The following is a 26,922-nucleotide window of genomic DNA, read 5'->3' as shown; positions in this document are numbered from 1 at the left end:
ACTTTATGAAATACAATCAACAAGATTTTGTCTTAACTCTGCTTTCATGTGTGTCTATATTTACAGCATTCCCATTCCTGTTTTGTTTTCAGTCCCATTTGTGTTCACCCAGTTTCCTCATCTTGCCCCTTTGGTCTCTGCTTTCTATTGCATGTTTTTGTGATGGAAGCATGAGATTAGTTGGGTTAATGAACAATCAGAAAAAGACACTTACATGAGAAAGGATTATCTCCCTCTTCATCACTCCCATCATCATCATCCTCTCCATCAGACATAAGCAAGTCTTCATAGAGGACACTGGCCTGGGGCTGCTGGGCTGATCCTTCTTCTTCATCAGCAAGGTCACCATCTGCATCTTCAACCTCCTGGGTCACACAAACAGGGATGCTGAAGATCCAGCAGCATGCTGCCATTTCTATCAGAGATTTCCCATTCTGTCCACTCTGAAGCATTCCCTCATTTCCCAGTGCTACCTTTCCCAAACTGCATTTCAGAGCCTGTCTCAGGGCAACAGGCTCAACAGACAGCCCTGCGAGTCAGCACCTACACTGTGGCTGGGATTTCTGTAAATGTACTCACTGGGGCTGGAGTCTTAGGCTTGCCATCATCATCCTCATCAAATCCTTCAATATCCACATCAGAGTCTTCCTCGCCCAGCCTACCTCGCCCCTGGCGCATCTGGATGGGAACAAAGAGCAGTGACACTGAGGAGGGCACTGCTGGACATCACCTGGGGGTGTGAGGGACAGGGACACCTGGGCCACAGAGGTGGGTGTGGGAGGACAGGAAGGGAAAGACAGAAAGGAAAATATTTGTGTATCACTCTCAGAGCAATGATTCTTCTTCTCTTCATTGCAAGATCAGAGAGCACAGTCTCCACACACTTCTACCTGGTGTGCTCATCCTTGAATTGGGAATCTCCAGCCTTACAGACCAGAGTTCCTTGTTCAACTAGTTATTTCTGGAAAATAGCACTAGGTTGTAACAAAAGTGCTTATTTTCATAATATATTTTAAAAGCATACAGCATTTCCCCCAAATCTTTTTCTGTCCTTCTCTTCCTGTTCTTCCCACAGTCCCCATGAGTCCAAGATAAAGAGGACATGCAAGATTCTGCCCCAAAGACTATAAATTTCTACAGAAAGCTTGAAGACTTCCAAATCTAGAAGGGATTCACAAAGCTACAGATGGCTACAATACTACACAGAGCTATTCATAACCAATCTCTGTTTGCCTGCATTGTTCAGAATAGCTCTCACCAATCTTTCTGGTACCATCTTCAGTCTTATGGCTCCTCCTCACCTTCTTCATCCTCCTGGTAATTTATTTTCATGGTTCTATTACTGCATATCCTTCTGCTATTCCCCCTGCTTCAACATTTATTGTTTTGTTTAATACAGAATAAAGACTAAGGAAAAATACTCTGTGGTTACTGTAACAAGTTCATTTAGTTATTTAATGCCTTTAACCTGTCTGCTTTTCCTTTTACAACTATATCTACAGTGGCAACCATATGTTCCAAGCTCCTAATTGTCACTGGATGCAACCATAATAATCTAATTATGATCTTGTGAATCTGTAGAATGTCCTTCATCATTTGCTTCTTCAGAATTAACAAGGGATTGCATATTAACCCTCTGTAGCATGAGTCACCAGGTTTCTACTTCCAGAAGCAGTGAAGCAAACAAATACCTGGCCTTAGGCAGATTCTTTTGCAGCTCTTGATTCTCTATTCTTTGTTTTGCAGTGCTTCAATTCCCAGTGCTCTTTAATTTTTTTTTTTTTTTTACTTTTGCCTCAGAGCAGTCAAAATTAAGAAAATATCATAACTTTTGGAAGAGATTTCCTTCTCTGCTTGGAAAACCTGATCTTTGTCACCTGTTTCCTACAAAGTCATTGCCTCCTTTTAGTAATTTGCTCATACAAGACAACTCCCCAACCAGATGAGAAAATGGAGGATTCTGACCTGAGTTCCTCGCTTCCCTGTGGTAGTGATGGGAGTGTCCATAGCAGACAAATTGCTTTCATCTTGATAGAATGAAGCACCATGGGACACACTGAGGGAAGTGCTGGTATCATACAAATCTGGTGGCTAAAGTATAGGTGGAAACAGGAGACAGAACATTCTCAGGCACTGAACTGAGACTGGAACATTATCTTGAGAGGCAAGACTGGGATTTCAGGACTAAATGCATCTTTTTGGCATGGTGTTCATATTACTACACACTGTTTAGTCAAAATGAGCTAATTATTCTTAAAGAACAAATGGGGTAAATGCAATGGCTCAAAACCTCAGCTTTGAAGTTTGCCAAATAACAGATTTTAAAATAAAAGTCAGTAGTTCTATACAGTGCTATTCTACAAAGGCCAAAATCACAAATGGGCTCCAAAAGGATTCAATAAATTTATAGAGAATAAACCTCTCTGCAGCTCATAAATACAATGGTCCAGGTCCAACACAAGTTTAAGGTGCCTGAACAACCAATTCCCAGCAGCAGAGAGGGTTTGCTGTAAAAATTATCACTGCATGTTTGCATCCACCTACTTCTGTTCCCTGCCAGAGACAGGAGACTTGATTACATCAACCTTGGGTCTGACTCAGCATGGCCCTTTTCATTTACTTCCTTGTAATGGGAATGCTGTTGCAGCCCCAAATGCTCCAATCAGAACTGGGAAAAGTCTAGCACATATGAAACAGCAAAGCTTCAGCTTCCAATCAATCCTATATAAGTCATTGTCTCAACTCCTAAAGCTGACACAGGCCAGATTGACCTCTGAAGAGTTAATGAGGATTAGGATTTTAATAAAGCTCCCTTACAATACACACTTCATAGATCATGACAATACTGAAAGTCTTAAGAACAACAGCAATAATTCTTAAATTAGGCAAAACAGACTTCCTAAGAATTTAAACAGGCATGTAAAGCACAGACAGCTCTCAGCTGTATTTGCTTTTTATATCCTGGAGGCCAACCTCTGAAGACCCATATGGGGAGATAAATGTTGGCTGTCACAACTGCATTTAAAAAAGGGAACTAAAGCCAAGCAATTCCCCCAGACCTGCCATCTGTGGCAAGTTTGGGAGTGTGGGAAGTGGGACTGTACCTCCAGCCAAGAAGCAGAGGGGAAGGGTGGCCTTCAGGTGACAAGTTCAAGGCAGAAACTCAGAGAGCTCTTTCCTTTTAGCAAGGACAGTTCCCTGCTCAGGCCTCCTTTCCTCTCTTTTGATCACCAGCTTGGAATAAAATCAGACCAAGTAACATTGCTCTTGGGAAGGAAACAATCAGATAAGAAAATATCATTTTTGTCCCTCACTCTGATGCATTGGGATCACCACTGATGCCATTTAATTCTTGAAATGTCAACAAATAGTTTCAATAACTCATCTCCAAAGACTCTCCTGCAGACCAACACTTCCTACTGGTAGGAAGGTCTTTTCCATGATACTCAGTTTCAGCATTCTCAGCCAGTTGAATTTGATCCTAATACTTTCTACTTTCCTAAAATGCTACATTTTGGGTATTTTTGTGGGGAGAGATGGACGGGAGGGCATTAAATATTGCCCCAAACCCACCTGTGTCCTGCTATCCTGGCTCAGCCATACAGTCTTTGTATACTTCCTGCCTAAACAATTTTTAAACTAGTTTTTCTCTTAAAAATAATCTTTATAAGATCTTAAATTGTTCCTGAACTTCAGGCCTTCCTTTTCTGCTCTGACTTTGCTAAAATTAAATGCAACTTTCCAGACATAATTACATCAGACTTGCACAGAACTGAAAAATTATTGGCCTACAACTGGGCCAAACAACTGCAAAGAAAGTTTTGCTTTGTCTTCCTATACCTCAACATCTGCATTTTATCATTCAATTATCAACACAGAGATCTTTCCCAAGGCCTGTGAACTTTTTCAAATAAACAAAAGGCACATCTCAGACACTAGGATGACATCCCCTGCTTTCCTAGGCAAATTCCAAAGTTAATTTTAGTTTTCATGAATTAACTTGTCATTCCTGGTGGAAGTTTTTAACTGATGTTTTTAAAAACATCAAACAACCCAAAATAAGAATTGTTTTTTTAAAAGTCTAAGTAGCTTATAAATCTTTGCCAAACTGTAAACACTGAAAAGAAGCCCAGCATGAACTTGCTCTGTAACACATAGAAAATACCTGAGACACATAATTGTCTGCTATTAAATAATGATAAAGGTTAAAAACATTATTTTTCACTAGAACTGGAACAAGAGATGTAAAGAATCCCAGCAATGAGGGTACAGTGGGACTTTGCTGACCTTATTAGAGAGTTGCTTTACCCACAGCAATGAGCCTTCCCAACAATGCCACTACCAAACAGCTCCCTGGATTCCTCTCAGCACTACATCCATCTTTTGTCCTCATGTTCTCCTTACCTGTCCACTGCTTGACTTCTGAGGGTTTCTAAATGTTAAACTTGCACAGTCCTTGACCTTCCAACCCACACTCAGCTGTACCTGACTGTACACAGCTCATCTGTAGACCAGTTTTACAACTTGCTTGGGAAATGTCTCTCTGTCTTAGGTACCTCACTCTCTGAAGCATCAGAACTGCTTCTTACATTTATTCTTAAAGAGCAAGTGTTAGCACACCATCCAACAACATACTCTACTAAAAGACAAACTGCAGACAGATGGAGAACACGAAACAAAGAGGAAAATTGGGATCAAAAAGGAAGTGAAAGCCTTGTTTGGTCACTTGCCTGTGGAGTGTAGGGACCAGGGGTCATAGGATCAAGACTCTCCAGATCTGCCTCCTCCAGTGCTGCTTCCTTAGCAGTAGAGATGTCTCTCTCAAGTTGAGTCAGGTGCTCATCATACTAAGAACAAAAAAGCTTGCTAAGGTTGCAGAACAGAAAATTCAAATTGTAAATATTCCACTAAAGTTGTCCACATACCTCAGCTAAAGTTTGGTAACAGATGTTTACAATCTCCTGGGCTGTTTTTGTGTACTGGCTGTCTGACCCTGTAGTAAGAAACAAATCTCTTTATACATTCTGGTGTTTTTCCAATTCCAGCTGCCAAGACAGCAAGACAGGTTTTGGTTACACAGACCCCTAAATCCTAACTCCTTCTGAGTAAGCAGAGCTCACATTCAGCTAAAATAGCACAACCAGTTTGTTCCAGCATTAAAAGTGTGATTTAGGACACAGGAAGGTTGTACCCTGTCTGTCTCAAGGAACTTGCCAGAAACAAAACACTGGATCAGAGACATGTACTGAGCAAGCAGAACATCCTCCCCAAATGTAACTGCCCCATTCTGCACCAGAAGGTAATAAAGCTCCAGTGACAGGAAAACCAGCACTGTTTAAGCATTTCTTTTCTCAAGAAAGGAAAACAATCATCAGGTTTATGAATCACAGCCTCAGGCTTCAACACACTTTGGCAGTACAGGTGCCCAGATGAATTAATTTAAGTACAAAAGGCAGCTGAAGCCTCATTTCCACCACCTACCATTGTACTTAATGCTGTTGGCAAGGATGAGGTTAACATCATCCAGGAAAGTCTCCCTGTTCTGGTATTTGTGTTTGGAGATATTCTGGAAGAGAATTGTCACCCAGTGAGTGATCAAGTCCAAACACCCCTCAAGAGACTGCTCAGCCCAAGCTACTCACCTTGCGGATGGTCTCCAGATCCATCGGATTAGCAATCACCTTGTAATAATCAGGAACAAACTTCTTGTTAACCGGATGGTGAAACGGCCAAGACTGAAACAAAACAAAAAAAGAAGAAAACAGACAGGTTTAGGAAGTTACTGTGTAGAATTTTCTACAGTTTGAGCTACAAACGTCATAAAACAAGTCTGCAGAATTGATTAACACTCCTAATGTATTTAAGGTATTTATAACAAGACCTCTTGAATCCAGTCATTTAGGTTCAGGAGGGACACAGAGAAAAGATCTACCAGCTGGATTTTAACTAGGCCTGTTGATATCTATTTGACAGTAGGAACATATAATACAAATTGATAATTTTACAGAAGACTTTTCTATTTAATAGCACTGTTTTCTCCACAACAAGATCAGCACGTTTTGCATATCACACACACTCACTCAAGATACATACATCTGGAACTGCCATCATCTTTTGAGTCACAATGTTATCCAAAATGAAGGAAAAGGCCACTTGATCATCATCATCCAGGAGAGGATTAATTGCTTTTTCTAATCGAGCCAGTTTATCTTCCTTCTGCAAAAGAAGTAGGGAAATTCAGTGGCTGACCCAAAACTAATACCTGAACTATCATGATACTCTGTCCCAGAGACTCCCATGCACCTTTTTATGAAAACACTTGAAACTAACAGGGGATAATAGTCAAGATATAAGCCTATAGATAAGGTAACTAGAATAAGAAACAAGCATTTTTTCAGAAAGGCTCCCATGGGAACTGTTTAAAATGGTAAAAATTCAAATACCTTCTGGGGTAGGAGGAAGAACTCCTTTAATTTTCTACTACTCTCCCTAAACCCCTGTGTTTTGCCTATGCACGTCCTCTATTCTCAAAGTCTTCAACCACCCCTGATCATCCCTCCCCCTCCATTCTGACCACAACACATTCACAGAACTTGCCTCTTTTAGCTTTTCATCACACAGGTCGAGCATGGACTGGGATATCTGTGTTAGTGAGTGCTTTGGCCCTGCAAACACACACAGCAAGTGCAGCTTGATTAAAAAGGCCATGTCACAATATGATTTATCTTTACTCCTAAGGCATCACTGATAATATTTCTGGCACAGTTAGGAGAATATGCTCAAGTATATTTTCAATACACACAGTTATTCAAGTTCAGCATGCATTTTATATGAGAAAGTATTATTTGTAGTAAATAATATTTCTGGCATACATTCTAGTAAAGTTTGGAAATCCTTTGGAAAGCAGCTGTGCCTGTGGCAGACAGGCTTCCAAGCCCTCCACCTCTGCCAAATATTAACAGTATAAATCATGACATTTCTGTTTCCTTCACTAAGTCCAGTCAGTGGAGCAAAACTGCTAAGGAAGGCAAGATGGACATTTGAGGAATATTCAAAAACCCACAGCTTTGGATAATTTCAGGATTCCTCAGACATGGAAACAAGCAACAGAACTATGAAAAAAATGGATCTTACTTATTAGGATAAATCAGGGATTTAACTGTCAAAATAATAAAGGAAGCAGCAAAGACACAAACTCAGTGATGTCACACTCAATGCCGCACAGCCTAGACAGACTCAGTACAGCTGGGAGGTTTTTCTGTCAAATTAGTATATTTTGGACAAAGACATTTCTATCAGCAGTCAGAATAAAGCCAATGAATCAGCACCTTTCTCCAGCAGATACATGCTCTACCACAGAATCTATGCTTTTATTTTAAACTAGCTTTCTTTCATTTTTTTAAAACTAGTTTCCTGACTGTCCCAAATGGGGAAAGAGTTTATTGCAACTGAGAATAAAATATATAAAATCATGACAGCAAACTCTACTCAAAGCTGCATGCTCCAAGGCACTGGCTTCAATGGGTGTGAACTATTCCTATTTGCATTGAAAGATTCATTCAATAAAGCATAATAATGTAATCTACTGAAAACAATATTTTACTTAGCTATGAAGGAGGTAGGCAGGACTTGAAACATGCAGAAGTCTTCAGTCATTGAGTCACCCCAAGACACAGACCCATAACTGAACTTCAATTACCACATCACAGTCATCATTTAGTTGTTGCTACATGCTGTAATTCACTTCTTTCTTATTTATTAATTAGTTCTTATTTTATTAATTAGTTATTAACATTAATATAATCTTTGAGGTATATCTGTAAAAATACATGTTCACTACTGCCATGTGGAAGTGAATTTGCTCTGCTTTTATGTTGCTTTTGTTGACTCTAAATGTTCCACAGCTCATCCATGCACAGTGTATTAGCAGAAGCAGGATTTCCCTGTGTTTTTACCATTGTATGTGGCACTGTTCTTCACAATGAGCTCCAGGTGCTCCCTGAACTCCTCCCGGGATGGGTACTGCCTCTTACGGACGTTTTCACGCAGGGTTTGCAAATCCATGGGCCGAGTAATGATCTTATAATAATCTTTGACAACTTTTGGATTTACAGGAGTGTGGAAGGGGTATGTCTGAGGAGGAAAAGAAACAAATGGTTATTAGCACAGTAATAGCACAGCTATTCTCAGTTTAACTTCCACAGTTAAACAGGCACTAAGGTATAAAACCTTTACACAAACAGTTCCTTAACTGCACCAGGGAAAACAGAACAAGCTCAACCCCACGATGGCAAACGCTTTCTTCCACGAAGTATTTTCTAATACCACTATAAGAAGGAAAATCTCACTGAGAATTTGTGGTATTTTCAATTGCAGCACAGAAGTTGAGAAACTGACTTTTAAATTCTCATTTCAACTCAAATATTCCATTTAATCTTTTTGTTTTGCAAGTTTCTGGCAAAGTCTGGTCAGAAAAGAGTGAAGGACAGATCTTCTCCAGTGCCACATATATAAAAGCATTACACACTGCTACATTTCATTCATCTTGTGCTGGTTTTGTTAAAAAAAAAATATAAAAATATCACATATGAGCTTTTAACATGTACCTATACAAAACCAGCCAAATTCTGGTGTCTACAACACATACCCTACTTCAACCATATTGCCTGAGATGCAGGATTTAGGTGTCATAGCTCAAACTTACATTGGGAAGATCCCTGATGTCATTGATGATGCCCTCCAAGATGGATGAGAGTGTCACCATGGGATCTGTTCTCCGCCGGTGGATGGATTTATGGGGACGCTGAAAAATCAAAGGCAGAAAAATTAAGGCAGTTCCAAGCTGCAAAGCATTTACTCACAGAAATCCTAGACAATTTAGCTTATTAATTTTCTGAGCAGGCACAAGGAGGTTGCATAGGAGCAGTTAAGGGCCTGGCCAGCTGGTACAAACAGAAATGGAGGTGCTGCAATCAGCTCAGTAACATTTCACTCACATTGAGATAATCACAGTGCACCGTTGTCCCTACACGACGCTTCTTCTTCGGAGGAAGCTGCTGCTTAGGGAACTTCAGGACCAGGGATTTCCTGCGGACCTCATCAGCACTAGGCACAAACAAAAAAGCACAATAATTCCTCCAGCCCTCATGTGAATCAAGACCATTTGTCCCCCAGTACTGGCTTTGGTTCCATCTTCTATAATACCAAATGCTCAATCAAAATACTGTAATATGTTTATGTAAAGCCCTGTCACTTTATTCCCACGACTAATATACATATGAGTATATATTCTGAATTAAGCTCTATGTTGTTTATTCTTATTATTCCCACCAGTATCTCTGCTTTTTCCCTTACCTCTCAATCAGTTGTTTTCCCAGGACAATTTTCGTTCCTTCAACTTTGATGAGTTCTTCATTGTCATTGTGAATGACTGTCTTTTCCAGCTCTTCCTCCTGCTCCTCTGTCATTGCAACAGGATTAGAAGGTGGGGCATTTGTTTGGTAGTAAAGAGGGCAGAACTTATTAGTCCTCATGTGCCCAATTGCACCACATGCTCCACATTTTAGCTGCAAAAATAGAAGGTGATGGATCAGAATTCACATATGGGCTCCTAGTTTCGAGGCAAAGCATCATTAAAATCCCCCAGTGAGTTCTTTAGTACATCAGTGGAACAGAAAATTTCTCCAGTAGCCAGAACCTGTATGGAATGCTTACTTTCAAGTCTGGACGCTCTTTCATTTTCTTGGGCTTCTTTTCTGGAGGGCCTTTGAGTTTCTCTTTCTCTTGGTTCCGCTTTAGCCTCCGTAGCTGTTCCTGGATCCTGCGCCGCTCCTTCCGCATCTCCTCACGGTGCTGCTCATCAAACAGAGCAAACTTCCGTCTGCGTGGGGGAAAAAAACCACAGAAATTTTCCAGCCTGGTTCATGATTTGCCAGGTACTCTTCTGCCAGCTCAATCACTGCATGAAGTTTGTGACACCCTCCAAGTGGACGGCCATTAAATCTCTTTCTCTCCACAATTACTGCGCCGGGCTTCTACGCTCAATTCTACATTTCTTCATGCTGTCAGTGGAATGAAATAAGCCTGCAGGCAAAGTTAAGGGACAGGAGAAGGAGACCAGGAAGGCCTTACATGAACTCCTCATCCTTGGTGGTCCGTATGCGGCAGTAGGCGTCGATGACCGCGGGTTTCCGCACCGTCTCACACCTCACGTACTCCTTGCCGTCCTCGTCCCTGAACGTGCGGTAGATCTTCAGGCGCCGGCCCGTGGCAGAGGAATTCAGGCTGGTCACAGAGGCAGTGTCATCATCCTTGTGAGAGTTTGCTGAGGCTGCTGAAGCTGTTGTCACAAGAAAATGCTTTATTTGCTTCTAGTTTTTTTCCACATTGTAGAAATACTCATTGTTTAAATACAGCAGATAGTTTTGGCTTAAAAGTTTCCAAGACACACATTCAGGAAAACCTAACAGAAGTCTTTCCCTTTCTTGTTCATGTTCTCTTATCATGACATGAAATCCAGCTCAAACAAAGATACCTAATTATCCACATAGATTATAAAGCCAGATTATAAAGCTACAGTCAACAAGGAGCCACAGGTGCAACCAGCAATGCAATTGCATCTGGCCCTGCAGATGGATTAGTTACAATGCTTTCATCATAGGTATGGTTTTCTGGCAGAAACTCAGGGTCAAGAATTATCCAGTTTTCCAAGGAGTGTTCCAACCAGTGAGCACAGAATCTTTCCAGCACCATTCATAATTCAGGTTGAGAGGTTTTGTACAAACACTGGATATCTTCTCATGAGGTAATAATGATCAAAAATCTTCCACATTTGCCTTATAAATGATTCCAGTAACTATTTATTAGTGATTTATTCCCAATTTGGGAATAGATGGGAACAATAACATTGACTCAGATGCAGAGTTCAGCTTTGCTCACACATATTCAACAAGTAACAGTGGTCATGAAGTTCATTCACAGGCCAAATGTTTTACCAGCCAGTCAGGGACATGTCAAGTTCTCTGTTGGAATGCACTTAAAACAAGCACATCTCAAGGAGATCCAAATCTGGCAGCTGCCCAATTTACCTCCAAACATGCTGCCACAGCACACAGTGTAACAGACACTGCTATCAGCCTGCAGACTGTGCTGCTTCACACACAGAGATGTGTGTACACAGAAGATCCAACTACACAACCGTAAGATGGGTGCAGGAACTATGTGTGAAGACATCTTGAGAAAAATACTGAAAAAAAGCAGCTCCCCACTCAAAATAAAAATAAAAAAAAGGAAACTTCAGCAGGAAGCAGCAGTGACTATCTAAAGAAATACCAGAGTTATTTTATAGTACAAAATAAACAAAAGATATGAGGCAACGAATATACTTCACATGCACTTTCAGCCACTAAGTGCTCAAGAGAAGGAAGAACCCCCAGAGAGGGAAAAGCCCCAGATAAGCATGTTTATACATTCTCCCTGTAAGGAATCCACACTCTTGAGAGGTCAGATCAGCACACTTTGCAGCAGGACATAAAGTCCTGCATCCCTTCCCAGGCATAATTCTGGTGGTTGCAGTTACTTACACAGTCCCTTTTTGTCTCTCCTGTCCTTTTTGCCCCTGTCTTTGTCATTGTCTTCTCCCAGGAGCATCCTTTGCAATTCCTTCCGTTCCTGCTCTTCTCTTTCCCGAGAGAGCTGAGAACTAGTTTTCTTGTTCTGTAACATATTCTCAATATTCTTTCCCATCTCTTCAAAGTCACTGTCTTCAGCTGAACTGCTATCTGTGTCTGTTGACAGGATCTCAGTGGATTCCAGAACCCTGAAACAGGAGGCATCCTGAAAGTCAGTGAATGTTGCCCTCCCAAATTAAAAAACAACCTCAGTCTGTTACCTTCCCAGAAATACAAAGGTAAAAATGATGCAAAGATTTGAGAATTAATGATATTAATGATACAAATCACTACTACAACAGGCATAATATACTCCCTTCTCAGCCCTCCTTTTAACCCCTGCTAAAAGAACAACTGTTTCAAGACAATCTTCTCCAAATAGTTGATCTCTTCTTCATTAACAATACCTTATTCCCTCACCACTCAAGTCTCAGGCCAGAACAAGGAATAATGCATTAATTCTTCTGTCAGTTCTAAGAACAGAACACAGAATTGCTACCTGCTACCCAAGAGAGAGATGGCAAATTGTTCATAACAGAACAAAACAGGAAAGGAAAGGAAATAAGGTGGTGAACTACTGATGTGTGGAACTGCAGAACATCTCATGCTGTGACTCTGCAACACATTCTACCTTTCCAAACGGTCTGTGACAGCAGGACACTAAACCTGAGAGTTTCTATTAACAGCCAAAGGCCTCTTTCTTAGTGCTGTATTTCATGAGCCCAACAAGTTGAATGAACACCTACACCACCACATATCAGTGAGCCCCAGACATGCACAGAGCTGGGGCTCTGCGGGGACAGGGTGGGGTCCAAGGCTGTGAGCATCAGATAAGAACATACTTATTTTGTAAGTCGAAGATGCGCTGACACTCTTCTTTGTATCTCTCCTGATGCTCTGCCACAGAGAACCGAGAGCCACGGGCAAATTTGCTCATGGGCCCCTCCCCTGAGCGTGCCTGCTCTGTGGACATGGTACGGACCACGTCAATCACCTCCCACCGGGACAGCTTCTTTATCTGCAAACAGGAAGACAAGGAGTGGGTCTAGAGACACACAGCTGAGGCACCTGGCTGTGGATCTCAATCCTCTCCACATGAAATGAAAGCAGAAATTTATACATCACTTCCACCATCAACTGCTAAAGCCTTAGTGAAGCATGCAGCCTGCCCTGGGCTCACACTCACCTCCTCCTCAGGCACTCCAAATTTCCGCAGAAGCTGTTTGGCATTTTTGAGGGAAAGCCGGCGCAGATCCGCATCTGTGCCAGTCACTGTCTTCTTCACTGGCTGAGGTTCTTTATCATCCTGTTCAGAGGAAGATTCAGCCCATTAATGTCATAGGAGTCTTTCCTATGCTCATCTGATATTTTCTCTTCCTTATGTCCCTTATTTAGTCCAGTTCTCCCACATGACTTCCCAACCACTGCTCCTTGGGAACTATACCTTCTGCTGGGTTGGTTTGTTTGGAATCTTGACATAAGAAAATCCTTCCCCACAGCCAGTGGGATCTGCAACACCAGTCACTTCTAGGAGGCACTTGCCCTTCATAGCAGCAATGAAGGCTCGTGTGGTGTTCCAGGGAGCTGTGCGCACCTACCAGCGAGAAAATAAACAATCATAACCCTGTTACAGTCCAAGCTTTTATTTTGCAATTCTTCCAGTCATACTGAGAACTTTTCAACTGACACAATGAGGGCAAATTCTTCCTCTTGATCCTTCAGCTGCCCTGATAACACTTCAGTGAATAACTGAAGTGCTAAGGAACTCACAAAAAGGCATTTAAGGTAAAAAAAGCCTAATCCTGGAAAGGACCTGCAAGAACAATCACCAAAGACAGGTATGAGCTGCCAGCAGAAGATCCCAGGAAAGCTGTGTGAACACAGGAAACTCTGAATTGGACTTTAGATATATCCTTTAAATATAAGGACCTCATTTTTCTCCTGCCATTCAAATTTATATACTGGTGTACACACTCATGCATCACTCTGATGATACCTCATCATCAATCTTCATTTGGAAATCCTCTTCATTCTCCTCTTCTGGAGCAAAGAAGGATTTCTCCCCGTAACCTGCATCCTGCAGAGAAATGTTAGGGAAAAAATGAGAAGCTGAAGTCTCAAAAAGGTTACTGGAGACAGAACTAGAAGTCATGGAGACTTGCCATGCTGAACAAGCAAACTTCAGCAGACAGTTGTTTGCAAGATTCACCATCAGTAGCAGAGATGTCAAACTGCCCAGTATTTTGACGAACTCCATATCTAGCAGTGCACTCAACTTCAGAAAAAATAATCAGTGTCTCTTACAGCCACCTGCTGGTGACTTTCAGCTGTAGAGCTCCAGGTATAAACATAAGCCCTTTCTTGTACCTTCCCTTTGGTACTTTTGAGCTAATTCAATGTTGAGATAACAGGAGGTACAAATACAGTGTTTCTCTCTTTAAAACTTAACTCCCTTTTATGCAGCAGCAAACTTAGCAAGTGACACAACAGTCAGGGACCTAACTTGCCTACTTTATAGCAGAATTAGCTTCAGGGAGGAGGTGTTACCTAGGCTCACCCCTCACAGGGTGTCAGTAATTTGCCTTGGATTTAGCAGGATTTACCTTGAGCCGCTGCTCGGCTGCGATCATGCTGTAATAGGCACAGCACTGCTCTGGGGACACCATGGCTCTGATCTCCTCCTCTGTTGGCAACCTGAAATCCGGCTTTAAAACCCACCAGTTTGAGTCCATCCCTGAAAAATGCACAGGTCAAACACTGAGTAGTTTCCCACGTGTGCTGGATGCCATCACAGTCCCAGCTTTCATGTGCATGTATTTGCTTGCAAAACACAACACAGCCACACACAGAGGGAAGGGAATGTGTTTGAGTTGTATCAGTAAATCACTGCCCAAAGGGTTATTAAAAATGTCTAAACTTGTGACTAGTGTCTACTGTCACTTGTCTAGTGACTACTAAATGTAGTCACTTCTCACCATCAAGCACACTTGAGCCAAAGAAAGCGCACATCCTTAAAAACTGGGACAAACAGAACTCCTGTCAGATTACAGTTCTACAAGCTTTCAAGTCTGGTTTATCAGGAGATGCTCCCTCTTTGTGCTGTGTCTGGAGCTCCAGGAGCAGCAGAGGATGGCTGCCCACCAAAGAAAGCCCCTCAGTACCTGTGCGTTTGAAATCAGCGCAGAGCTTCAGGCGCTTGCGGATGCTGCTCTCGGAGTGCGAGGGAAAGGCCTTCTTGATGTCCTCCATGCGGATCCGCCGCGGACGGTCCCTGCTCTTCCAGAACAGCCTGTAGATAAAAACCTACAAAACAACACCCATTTGTCCAAAGAAACAATAAGCCAGCTTGCACAGGCAGTACACACAATGTTTCTGGTGACTGCTTCAGATTTACTACTTAAAAACCATTGTTTCTCATAAATTCACTCAGTGAAGTTTTCCAAGCTGTGTGTCTGTTTTTGAGATGGAGAAGAGAAAAGTATTTGTCTTGAAAGTTTGTTTTATCACATTAGAAATGTTTGTGCTTTGTCACAGAAATTCTGTGAACAGTGTGGATTCTCCTGCTCTGCAAATACCTCTGGAGTTATAATTTTGAGTTAAATTGACAGTAAATTACTAGAAATTTTCTCCTAAATATGAACTTGGGGATAATTACTGAATGCTCATGGACTATCCCAAAGCTTAAACACCACAAGAACTAGAAAATTAAGAAAAACCTGTGAGGCAACTCTAATTCTGCGCTGTTTGATAGCAGAGTGATAACTGACTCTTAGTAAAACCCAGAAGTGACATTTTACACAGCACAACCACTTCAAAACCCACTCTAACTTCTTCAGTTTTGTACATTTATATATAATCTCCTAACCTTTTATTTGGGTAATAAAAAGCCTTTATCATTTACTTTTCAGATAGGATGCCATTAAAACAGAAGAGAGATTTTATAAGTCTTTGGTTAAATGAAAACCAAAATGGCCTGTCTGGTTAACATCCAATGCTTGCAGTGCTCTCACCTCACAAGAAAACAAACAAACGAAAAAAAGGAGGACAATGAGATCCTCAAATCAAGACTGTCCCAGGGCCCAAGCCTATGCCATGGGCTTGCCCCAAAGACCCCCCCCCCCAAGATCCCCAAATAATCTCCTATCACAGACCTGCAGGAAGTCTCTGATGTGTGTGTTAGCTCGCTTAGAGTTGGGCCCAGGTACTTCATAGAGTGGGCACTCCTGCCCCACTACAAAAATATCCACCAGCTCTCGAATGTAGTAACCTTGTCGTGTCCGGATGATCAGGAAATCTGTTTCAGGCATCTTATGTAAATAGATGGGGGCCCGGAAAAGATTGTTTTCAAATGCCTGTTAAGAGAGACAAATCAAAGTTCAGAAATTTTGATCAAATCTTCTGTGATACAATCTGCAAAAAAGATCTTAAAGACCAAAACAACACCCCAAGGTTCATTGCAATGGTATACCATTATTTATATCACAGTATATGCAGATGTGCGGGGACTAGTCAAGAATGAAGAATAAAATCTTAAGAAACACAAGAACAAATGCAGAGATTGAAGGGCTCTATGGACATTTAGAGGTACTTCAGGTCCTTTAAGGAGGTACTTTAAAAAAAAAAGACAGAAGGAACACATCTGCAAAAGAGCACAGTAACCACAGAAACCAGCCCAACACACAATTAGCATTGTTAGTTCTGTGATACATCTCTAATATGAACCTTCACCTAACCTTTATCCTGTGGTACAGAATGGAAGAATTATTGCTGCAGTAAGAGCAGCTAGCATTAACTGAAATCCATTTCTATTTACATTAATGGAAGATTAGCCAGGTGGTCCTTGCAACATTCTTAATTCCTCTCCCATCTCAAATGTATGTATTTTAACAACAGAGAGAGGCTCATAAAAGCAGAAGTCTGTACACCTGACTAGTAAGTGGCATCCAAAAACAAGAAGTGCAATTCTCAGAAGGTACATATAAAATCCTGGACTGTGAGAAATCCATGCTTTCTATCCCCCCCAACACCTATTTACTGAGCTTCCCAGCATTCAAGCAGCTTTGGTTTTCCCCTCAATCCTCTCTAACACTATTTCTAATGCCATTACTAAGCAAAACAGCAAAGATTCATTTCCTGCAATTCTTGTAATTCCTACAATAACTTTAAAAAGCACACAACAGAGATTTAAAAAAAAAGAAAGCTAGGAACTGAATTACTAATAGTAATTACTATTACTAGTAAGCAAAGAGACATAAACTGGAATTCAAAAGGAAGTTGGTGGGTTTTTTGGGAGCTGAGCATTATTTGTGATTGAAGAAATAGGGCTTAAAATAAAGAGTAAAAGGTACTCTGCCTATTATGCCACGTCCAACTTATCAGTCTTTTAAATTAAAAAAACTCATTTCTCACCTGCAGTAACTGGCCTGGATGCAGAGAACCCAGGAAGGGAGAAGTGTGACAATAAACAGTCTCTCCATATTTACAGTCTGGAGCTCCTGGATCTTTGCCAGGTTTCTGGAAGGTGCAATGGAGGTGCTGTTAGCTCTCAGTGAGAGGCAGAGGGAAATCGCTGTCCAACAGCAGAATCTGATACTCACCCTCTTGTAGTAATTTTTAATCTTTGTTGCCATGCCAACCTGCATCATCAGAGGGGCGTTCTCCTCACTGTACTCAGCCAGGATGAGATCTCCATCCTTGCCAGTGAGGTCCTGGGGTGTGCGCATGAAGAACATCTCCCCCCCACCAGAGGCCTGGCGCTCCTGCTCCCGCATCTGCACCGGGGACAGGGGACAGCGTCAGCAGAACAGCCCAGGAGCCACACACAGGGGCAGACAGGAGCAACTGTACCTTGGCTTTCTTCTTGATGTGCTTCAGCAGAGGCTGCACAGCATGGGGCCCGGGCTGGGACAAGGCACCAAAGGAATATTTCTTCAGGGGAGGCCGATGGAATTGTCGCAGCTTCATGGGACCCATGTGGGTGGGAAAGAATGGCTGGCGGAGCTCCACTGCTGGGATGGAGTGCTGGTACAGAACAAAAGCTGTGCTAAGAGGGACATCACCACCTCAAAAGTAAGATATTCCTCCTATCCTGTTAAACCTTAAATAAGAGAGCCTAGGGATATTTTTAGGTCTCCTAGCAGAAACACAAGTGCATTGAAATTCACTTGTCATCATAAATGTTGCCTTTTGACAGAAAAGTGCTTACTGCCATATAAAGATCTTTCCTTTGCATACAGGGATGACTTCAATTTTACTATTTCAAATGGTACCCAATGGGATCTTTTTCCTAATCAGGAATTACATGTAAAGCCATTATCCCTATCAGTGGGGGAGAAATTCATCTGGAATTACATACAGTTTTCCCATTACAGAATATGCTGGAGTCAGATGAGGTTTTAGAAGTCACTGAATTCCACAAATAAGGAAGAAAAAACTATCATCTCCTCACCTAGGGCTAGTGAGCAGTAATCCATATTCATCAGTAACTAAATTAATTTTATAATAGTCAGACTAAGACACACAGTAGCAGCAGAAGTACAAACTGCACCTCCTTCTCCCCTCCCACTGTTGGTTTACAAAGAATACTACATAATAAGATACCAAACAAAAGCACAGCGAGTAGGACACAGCAAGATCAAGCAGCTAAACCTCAGTTTGATGGGGCAATCAATAAAAATTAGTTCAAACTCCTAACTTTAATTGAGCATTAAAAATATCTTTCATGAACACTTAACTGACCTGCTGTAATCTAAATTCTGTTTTTCTACAAATCTTCAGTCCTACCCTCAGCTAGAAACAACCTACCAAGACACTCAGGCTCTCTCACTCACAGGGAAGACTATTGTGACTACCTGGATGATGTTGCCTCCAAAAGTTCCTCGAAGTCCCTGCTGTTTGGGGTAGTAAAACTCATCATTGGAGAGGTTCCAGGGATCCTTCACCTCTGGCTGAGACATGTTCTAATTCCATTTTTAACAGAGAGAGAGAGAGAGAGAGAGAGAGAGAGAAATGTCAAAAAAACCAACAAATCTCACTCCCTCCTGATCATTCCTAACCCTGGAGGTGATGCTAAAGCTTATGCTGACCTGCTGTGGTTCTTCCTTGATGACACCTGTTTTTCCCAACAGTATTCTACTCTTCTTTAGAGAAGATTCTTTCTTGTTCTCCTTGGATGGAGAGTTCAAAGTCATCTCTTCCTTTTCATCAGGAATTTCTAAAAGCACAAGTTTACATCCCTACCTTTCCTCTTCAAACCAACATGCATGCAAGTCAAATTAAGACAGTCACTCCTAAACACATCAAGAGCCAGATTAATCACATTGAATTTAACTTTCAAGGCATTCATTTTTGTTTTCCTGTCAGTGCATTTAATTTGGAAGCTGAAAGTATACACCACACCAATAAAGGTTATTAGCATTGCCATGTTCTGCTTAGGCCTTTGACTTGCAAATTAACTTCAAAAGCCAGAACAAGGAAGGCCATAAGTATTGCCCCAGTCCATTTATTTCCACTACAGTGTGATTATAAATCCTTGGTTTCATTTCCCCTTGTCTTTTCCCACTCAAGTCAAATTTCTGGATGCCATAAACGTACCTAGAATTATGTTTTCATCGTTTGGATCAAGTGTTAAGACAGGAGGATCCAAGTAGGTTTCCATTGCCTGATCATCCCAGATGATATTGTCTTCCCAACGGCCATACACCAACTCTTCATTATCAATTGGGAAAATGGAGTACCAGGGCTTGTCTTCATCCAGGGAAACTGCAACAATCATAAAGTAGAACCCTTGAGAATTTTATATACAGAAATCTATTTCAGTCTTGGCAGAAAACTATTTCAGATCTCACTCCCACATCTTACTGCCTCTACCTTCCCCATCTTTCAGGCTTCCTGAGGCAGGACCTCTGAAAGGCAAAAGAAAACTGATCTTGAAAGCAAAGAGGAAGTAAAGCCCCAAGTTTGAGCTTTACCAATGCTCAGAGATTTTGCTCTTTTGAAACACAGCCTCCAAAAAGTTTTAGAGCAAACAAGTAGCCCTTCTGCCACAGAAATATGTGTCACATGCACCTATTCATGGGCCATTACCTTGCTGTTCAGGGGCCTTTTCCTTGCACTTTGCTATGCCCAGGACTCCTGCCACATTGGGTTTCTGTGCTAGAGGAATTGGTGAGTTGAGCAAAGATCCACTGCGGTTCAAACCTAGAGAAAAGGAAACCAAAAGCAAGGTCAGCTTGAGAGTGAGGCACTACAGTGCCTCAAACCAGGACTGGGGGATTGCATGGAGAGTGACTCTCAGCCTGATGGATCTACTGCTCATATCCCAAAGAGTGATATGCGTAATTAGAACTGGGAAAGCTTAAAAAACCACAGTTCACACAGAGCTGACTGTTGGAATCTGCAGCCTCTTCAAAGAACCTCCAATTCACCCACCCAATGCCTCAGTGTCTTGTACTCACAGCTAAACACTAAAGAATTGACACTGATACCCAATAAAAATCTGACATCCCCATTAGTCCTTCCTTGTAAAAGCAGGATAAGATATAACAAACATTCATTCTATGTGAACAATTTCAATTTAAAATGCATCCATGTCTAAAAGAAGTCTGAGGCTTGTCAGAATTGTTACTTCCTATCTAGAAAAAACAGTACACAATTTTTAGTTGAGGAGAAACTTCTGAAGACTTTTACATAATTCTTCCAATTAAAAACAAAAGTAAACAAAATTCCACTAGCCTATAAAAAGAGAAAATCCTAAGGGCAGCTTTGCTTGATATCAATGTAGAAGATCCAGCATCTGGTATTCCACATGGGAAGAAGAAAGACAGAGCTGGGATAGGGGTTTTTTAACAGAAGTGACCTACTATGGTTTTGGAAAGAAACTGAGTCTCAGAATTTTCAGGGGAGCTGTGATTTTTCCAAAAAGCATTCCCTCACAGGGGGAATTATATTCTACATTTGAGACATGCAACTGTACATGTACAATTTTATAAGTGCTGCAGTTGAGCATGTAATGAGCCAGCTCACTACAGCAAGTAAGGCTGGAGCCAGAGCCCTGATCACCTTGCTGGGCATTGTATGCAGTGGCATTTCTGGTCATGCTGGATGGCAGCCAGCCCGCCAAGCTCGCACGCTGCGTCTTAGTCCCTTTGTGCTTGACATCCTCCCCATTCCAGATGACATCATCCTCCCACTGGAGCTGTGTCACCATGAGGAAGTGCTCATCAGCTAGCAGATCATCCTTCTCCTTCGACGATTCTGCATCCTGGAAGGGAGTAATAAGAACTTGGAAGACGTGACTTGAAAGACATCATTCCAAACTAACGGAGGAAAATTCAACATCTCATTTTGCACAGTGCACAACAATCCACCAGCCCATCACCGGATTCTCATTGTGCAGCAATCCCCACATCCGTCCCCACACTTTGCCCCACGGTTCCCCTCTCACCCCCTCCTCTGTGTGTCCTTTGGCCTCCTCCTCGTTCTTCTCCTTCAGCTTGAAGCCATAATCGAAGCCACTGCCATCTTCAGGAATGCCCAGCATGTCGTACCAGAGCTGGGCGGGGCCATAGCGCCACTCGGCCACCTTGGGCTTGGTGTCTGTCACCTTGTCTGTGTCACCAGTCGACTGGGAAAATTTCGACTCCACAGGTGCCATCATGGTAATCTGAAGCACAGCAAAGGAAGGAATGGTTACACTGGTGGTTTATCTAAGTGTCAGTAAGAGGTCTCTTCCTCCTGAGTTTCCCAGCTTACTCTCATAGAAGAAAAGCATTTCTAAGAAGTTCTTTTCCATACTTACTAGCTGCCTCAAGAATGTTCTGCAATTAGACTTCCAAGAACACAGATTTCTTCATTGATACAAAGAGGGTAAGCTCTCCTATTGATCCTGTACCACGGATGCAGCCTTCTCAGTAAGAAGAAATCACCTGAAGTCATGACTAGCATTTGGAGAAGAGCTGCTGCCCAGCTGGAATACAAGCCAACTCTGTTCTCCACTTTTCTTTTGAGGGAAAAGCTCCTTCCTCTAAAAGGTGCTGTCCAATCCACTACTACCCCCAGCACTAGCTGGTGACCCTCTCAGATATCCCACCTCATCATCTGAAAGGCACTGCTCAGGAGGGGGAGGAGCAGCAAACTCATACTCCCAAGGAGATTTTCCTTCCACTCCACTCTCAACCACAACTTCACCCTCCTGTATCTGCACTTCCTGTGCCAACTCCCGGTGCTTCTTCTTGCGCTTCCTCCGGGCGCTTCGCCAGACCGACGGAACGTTCTTCCCAGGGCCAAAGAGACGCAGGAAACGCAGCACCTGGAACGGGAGAAAACAGGAGGATCAGATTAAAACAGGCACTGTGGAATGCTTGCCCTCACCTGAAGAACACTAGTGCAAGAGAGCACTCTGAAATTCAGAAACTCAGCCTGTGGTACAAACCCAGTTCCCAATGCAATCAACAACTTCTTGGTTATACTCAAAAAAGAAGTTTCTGATCCTTCTGTTTGATGGACCCCTCCTTTTCAAAAGGATATATTCTTAATTTCAGACACAGAGAAAGTCAGAAGGAAGAAAGACTGCCTTTACATATTGGACATGTGGTTAGACACCACCTGGAAGCAATTGATTTTCATTCTGAACAATCCACAATCTTCAGAAAGACAGATGGAGATTGAAGAAGAGTTGATAAAATTATCAGCAAATGAGACAAGCTAAAAGAGAGTTATATAGAGATTTCTTAAGCAAACAGATAGATAATATGGCCGAGAAATAATACACTTATTTTTATTTCCATTATAATGCAGTTCCCCTACACTGCATACCTCCATAACCTGCACTAATGGTAATGATAAATTTTCTCTCCTGTTCCTTTTATGGGTATGATTGCTGGTTTCTAAACACTTAAATTTATTATTTTCTTCTAAGAACTCTCTTAAAGAGGTAAAAAATTATTTCTAAATTAACTGACATATTTAGGAAACAGGAATTAGAACCAAAGATTTGCAGATACACCCTATTAATGTTCTCTGTTAATCTGTTACACTGATCCCCAAAGGAAATGTTTAAATGACCACTCTGTCCACCTCTGCCTATTCATGTAAACCTTCTTTCCAAAACTCCTACAGATTATTTAAAACACTTTATCCAGTTTCAATGACCTTTCATGAAGAGCAAAGGCCTCAGACATAGTTAAATTGCTAATAGGTTAAATGGACACAAAAGTCTGCTTCTGCACATGCTATTTTAGGAGGTTTCATCCAAAAATACAATGCTATATTAACATGCACAGCAACCCATCCTCATAGCAAAATCTAGAGGGCTTTAGGCTTTGCCAGCTCTATTGCTCATTAATTAATCATGAAATGTGCTCAGCATTAATTGCTTGCACTGATTTCTGCACCCACTGGGCACACCCAACACTGAGCCAGTCTCTGATATTACATGCTGAGCATCAAAGGAATGAACACACTGACTGATACACAGGAAACACCAAGTTTGTAAAAGCCTAGAAAACATTGAGAAGGGAAACTTCTGTGCTAGAGCCTCACCTACATCACCAATAGACAGTGATCGGCTAAATCATTAAAACATGACATTAATTATGCAAATTATTCAGCTCCTTACAAAAAATCTCTGAGGCACACATAAAACCAAGTTATCATTTTCACAACTATCTGTTTGGCAACTGTAAGCCCATCTTCATTGTCCTTCTCCTCCTACCTTTTCTTCTCTTCTTGACAGCTTTAAAACTTCCAAAATAATTACTGAAATATATAAACTGCATTTTCTATTTGGGAGCATTTAGGAAAGAATTGTAATGAATTCGCTTTGTGCAAAACCCAACCATTCTTTGAACCAACTTGCTTTGAGGTGATTTCTGATTTATGCTCAGAGCAATTTCAGGAGAGAATTAAGTAAAGATACAGATCACAAATTGTTACAGGAAAAGCACGCCAAGTTCAGGACAGCATTAAAGGAGGAGCAAGTATTTACCAGAAAAGCCAGGAAGCAGACAGATTAGCACTGGTTTTTAATCATCTGGCAAAAGTATCAAATCAACAGGCCTTTGCTATGGTCAGCAAAACATTCACATCCTGATTTATAGGATGCTTTTTAAGAAATTCCTGCAAATGGCAGGAAAATTATTAGATAAAATCAATCTGGAAACAGCAGCACACAGAAACTAAAGAAAGTATTGAGTGAGCAAGAACATCTATGTGATTACTGAGCAGATAGCCCTAAACACTGCACAATGCATATTAAGAGGGCTTACATGACACACATCTCCTCCACATATCTCTTACAATACCTTGCCTGGTCGAAATTCTGGGAAGAGCTCTGTAACACTTGGCAACTGTTTGGTAGCATCTCGCTGCATGATTCCTGCAAGAGGAAGTGTGAGTTTGCCTTCCTTGGATTCTGCCTGCCTGGCTTCTTGAGGTCCCATCTCTGACTCAGAATCAGAGCTGCTGCTGAAATCCACCTTGTCGGAGGCAGCAGAGGAAGGAGCAATGATGGAGGGCAAAATGATACCGTCTCCATCTTCAGATACTACAATAGAACAAGCACCTCATAAACAAACAGGTCTCCTCCCTCTCCCCTAGCATAACCCCATAGTGCCACGTTTACTGTTTATATGAAGTTATGCAAAAATTAAGCCTGTGCAGGCGTTCTAAGTACCATTCTGGTTTAACCTTTCATTTTATCCTAAGCGTTCCAGGTGAATTCCCCAGCCACAACTGAGAGGATGAGATAAAAAAACAGTTTCATTGTCAATACAGGCATTTGAACAGTCACTGGAAATACAATACTTCACCCTAGGCTCCAGGCAACCCTGCAACACCACCATGAACACTCACCTTCAGATGCAGCCTGCAGACCGAGCTTGGGTGACGCGTGGTGCCACAGAACTGCTACACAGAAGTGTTCACTTTCTTCAGACACTCACATTGCCAGAGAGAAGAAGAAAGTCCTCACTCACCAGTGGCAGCTGCATCTTTTTCATCTTCTTTTTTTCCAGGTACTGGAGGGGGTGGTGGTGGTGGCATCAGCTTGGAATCAATGTCTTCACAGTCAGCATCGTAATCATCCTCATCTTCATCTAACCAGGCAGGAGACAAGACCACGTGTTCAGCAGATAATAAAACAAAACCAGGCACCCTTTCCATTTATTCTGTCTCAAACCTGATGACATAGACACCATTCTTATCTTGTAACTAGATAAAAACTCTTAGCAGTTCAGCTTCCTGCACAAACTCACTTGCAAGATGTAAATTTAAAAAATACCAAGAAGGAAGGACAAAGAGAAATGGACAGAAAGATGACTGAAGCACTTAAAATCTAGATGTGTTCATATATTCTGCTATCACATCCTTTTATTCACTCTTTGTAGAACAAATAAAGAAAATGTGGGTTAAAAAGTCCAAATCATCTTCATATCTCACTAACCACAGCAAGACACCTTTAAAGAATATGCCAAGAAATGCCAAGATGCATTTACATCAGCAGCTACTGAAATGGAAAAGCTGCTTGGTTTTGAAAGCATATTCTGGGCCAGAATACAGACAGAGATATCTGGGACCAACAAAAGAACCAAGGTACCTTCTGCAGAGTCTTTAAAAAAAAATAAAATTCAAGAGTAAAGCAGGAGAGAGATACTAAGATTGACGTGACTCCAATGAGGAACAGATTTCTTAAAAGAGGAAGACAGCAAGCAGTGGCTTCATCCAGTGAAGAGAGCTTCACAAAAGCTGGTACTGGGCTCTTGAAGCAAGGAGTGAAAAAGCACAAAGCCCCAGAAGAGCTCCTACAGGCAGAGCTGCAGTGCTGGGCCCCTTTACCTGGCCTTCGAGCTGGCTGCAGGCTGCCCATCGCCTGCTTGTACCGACGGCTCTCATCCTCTGCCACTTCAGTGATGTCTGAGTAATCAACAGCATCCTCTGTGCTCTTAACCCAGCCTAGGAGAAACACAAAACTTTATCCTAATTTATATTAGTTACATCAGACTTCACTAGGTACTTATGAATCCTTTGCTAAGCTTTCATTCTTTAAAAAAACAAAACTATCTGATTAGCATCTCCCACCAGAGTAGTGTTCCCCTCACTCTAATCAAAAGGTCTCACGGCTCTGAATTTCCCCTAAAAGATGGTAAGCAACCAAATTTAGCACAAGGAACACTTATCACTTACTCATGAAAACTGTACAACAAGTTCAGAAAGAGATATAATACTGTGTGCTAAGTAGGCTTCTTTAATACAAACACAGACTAAACTCATTTATGAAGGAGGAAAGACAAGTTAAAGAAAAAATACTCATAAAAAATTAAAGGGAACAGGTGCAAAATTGATCAGGAGCTACTGTGGAATTCTGTTTGGCAGGGTGGAGAAGGGAAGGTCTTTGACAGAGGGCCTCTGACCAGAAACCACCACGATATTCCCTGCACACCCTGCAGACCCGGGTGCATTTTGTTCTCTCCGGCAAGAGCTGAGCCCCTGCAGCCCCTCCGCTCCCCAAGCGCAGCCACCCCAGCGCCAAACCTTCCTCGTCCAGGTGCGCTCCCTCGCTCTCGGCGCTCTCCTCCTCGCTGGCGGTGATCTCGGTGATGAGGTTGCCCAGCCCCAGCACGCCCAGCCCGGCCAGGTGCTTCTTGGATTCCTGGGGAGACCAGAGCTGGGAGGCTCCGAGCGCCGGGCCGGGCCGAGCCCCTCGGGCGCCTGCTGGGTCCTGCCCCAGAGCCCGCCCCGAGCATCCCCCGGGACATCCCGGGTTACCCTGGGACACCCCGGCTGACCACAGGACACCCCGAGCACCTCCATACACCCCGGTTCACCGCAGCAGAGCCCGGGATATCCCGGTACATTCCGGCACAAACCGCGTCACCCCGGGATAGCCCACAGGGCGCCCCAAGCACCCCGGCTCACCCATCCCTCCGCCCGCGGCGCCTTCCCGGAGCGACGCGGCCCTACCTTATCGAGGACGCTGTCCCCTTCCAACTGCCCCGCCTCATTGATGTTGCCGAAGAGGAAGCCGGCCAGGGAGAAGGGCTCGGCACGGCCGCCGTCCGCCTCCTCCTCGCTCTCCGAGTCCGACATCGCTGCCGCGACACCGAGAGCGAGCGGAAACGGCGGCGGGAGCGGCCCCGGGAGCGGCGCCCGCCCACAGCGCCCCCGCGCGGCCCCGCCCCGCGGCGCAGCAAGGAAGCGCAGACGCTCCGGCCTTGCCAAAAATTCCTTTTATTGCCTCAAAGAACCGGGCCTGGCT

At 42.6% G+C, this 26,922-nt stretch overlaps 1 protein-coding gene across 4 annotated transcripts in view; it reads right to left on the bottom strand.

Moving 5' to 3' along the window:
* The window catches only part of TAF1 (TATA-box binding protein associated factor 1), a 29,209-nt gene extending 2,415 nt beyond the window's left edge, over positions 1–26,794 (bottom strand). The window contains exons 1-38 of one of the 4 annotated variants that reach the window (XM_071442609.1): positions 26,628–26,794; positions 26,199–26,316; positions 25,503–25,619; positions 24,644–24,763; positions 23,972–24,213; positions 21,760–21,978; positions 21,115–21,333; positions 20,730–20,931; positions 19,755–19,868; positions 19,263–19,430; positions 18,755–18,882; positions 18,521–18,628; positions 17,517–17,690; positions 17,267–17,440; positions 17,079–17,183; positions 15,821–16,021; positions 14,831–14,972; positions 14,273–14,403; positions 13,666–13,746; positions 13,114–13,263; positions 12,856–12,975; positions 12,512–12,687; positions 11,583–11,818; positions 10,132–10,339; positions 9,715–9,880; positions 9,355–9,566; positions 8,997–9,105; positions 8,705–8,803; positions 7,956–8,133; positions 6,598–6,665; positions 6,094–6,216; positions 5,643–5,735; positions 5,482–5,566; positions 4,926–4,993; positions 4,731–4,847; positions 1,966–2,091; positions 580–678; positions 215–365 (exon numbers count right to left, since the gene is read on the bottom strand). In XM_071442609.1, coding sequence (XP_071298710.1) covers positions 215–365; positions 580–678; positions 1,966–2,091; positions 4,731–4,847; positions 4,926–4,993; positions 5,482–5,566; positions 5,643–5,735; positions 6,094–6,216; positions 6,598–6,665; positions 7,956–8,133; positions 8,705–8,803; positions 8,997–9,105; positions 9,355–9,566; positions 9,715–9,880; positions 10,132–10,339; positions 11,583–11,818; positions 12,512–12,687; positions 12,856–12,975; positions 13,114–13,263; positions 13,666–13,746; positions 14,273–14,403; positions 14,831–14,972; positions 15,821–16,021; positions 17,079–17,183; positions 17,267–17,440; positions 17,517–17,690; positions 18,521–18,628; positions 18,755–18,882; positions 19,263–19,430; positions 19,755–19,868; positions 20,730–20,931; positions 21,115–21,333; positions 21,760–21,978; positions 23,972–24,213; positions 24,644–24,763; positions 25,503–25,619; positions 26,199–26,316; positions 26,628–26,753 — 5,473 coding nt within the window. In that variant the 5' untranslated portion in view covers positions 26,754–26,794. The remainder of the gene's footprint in view (positions 1–214; positions 366–579; positions 679–1,965; positions 2,092–4,730; positions 4,848–4,925; positions 4,994–5,481; positions 5,567–5,642; positions 5,736–6,093; positions 6,217–6,597; positions 6,666–7,955; positions 8,134–8,704; positions 8,804–8,996; positions 9,106–9,354; positions 9,567–9,714; positions 9,881–10,131; positions 10,340–11,582; positions 11,819–12,511; positions 12,688–12,855; positions 12,976–13,113; positions 13,264–13,665; positions 13,747–14,272; positions 14,404–14,830; positions 14,973–15,820; positions 16,022–17,078; positions 17,184–17,266; positions 17,441–17,516; positions 17,691–18,520; positions 18,629–18,754; positions 18,883–19,262; positions 19,431–19,754; positions 19,869–20,729; positions 20,932–21,114; positions 21,334–21,759; positions 21,979–23,971; positions 24,214–24,643; positions 24,764–25,502; positions 25,620–26,198; positions 26,317–26,627) is intronic. The other 3 variants (XM_071442612.1, XM_071442610.1, XM_071442613.1) reach the window with 3 other exon arrangements.
* Between the last annotated feature and the right edge of the window lie 128 nt (positions 26,795–26,922).

Source organism: Agelaius tricolor, unplaced genomic scaffold (genome assembly GCF_023055355.1).
Source record: "Agelaius tricolor isolate 1412-34295 unplaced genomic scaffold, bAgeTri1.0.p SCAF_17, whole genome shotgun sequence".
NCBI lineage: Eukaryota > Metazoa > Chordata > Aves > Passeriformes > Icteridae > Agelaius > Agelaius tricolor.
Note: the sequence above shows the minus strand (reverse complement) of the source record. Positions and strands in the feature narration are given on the sequence as shown.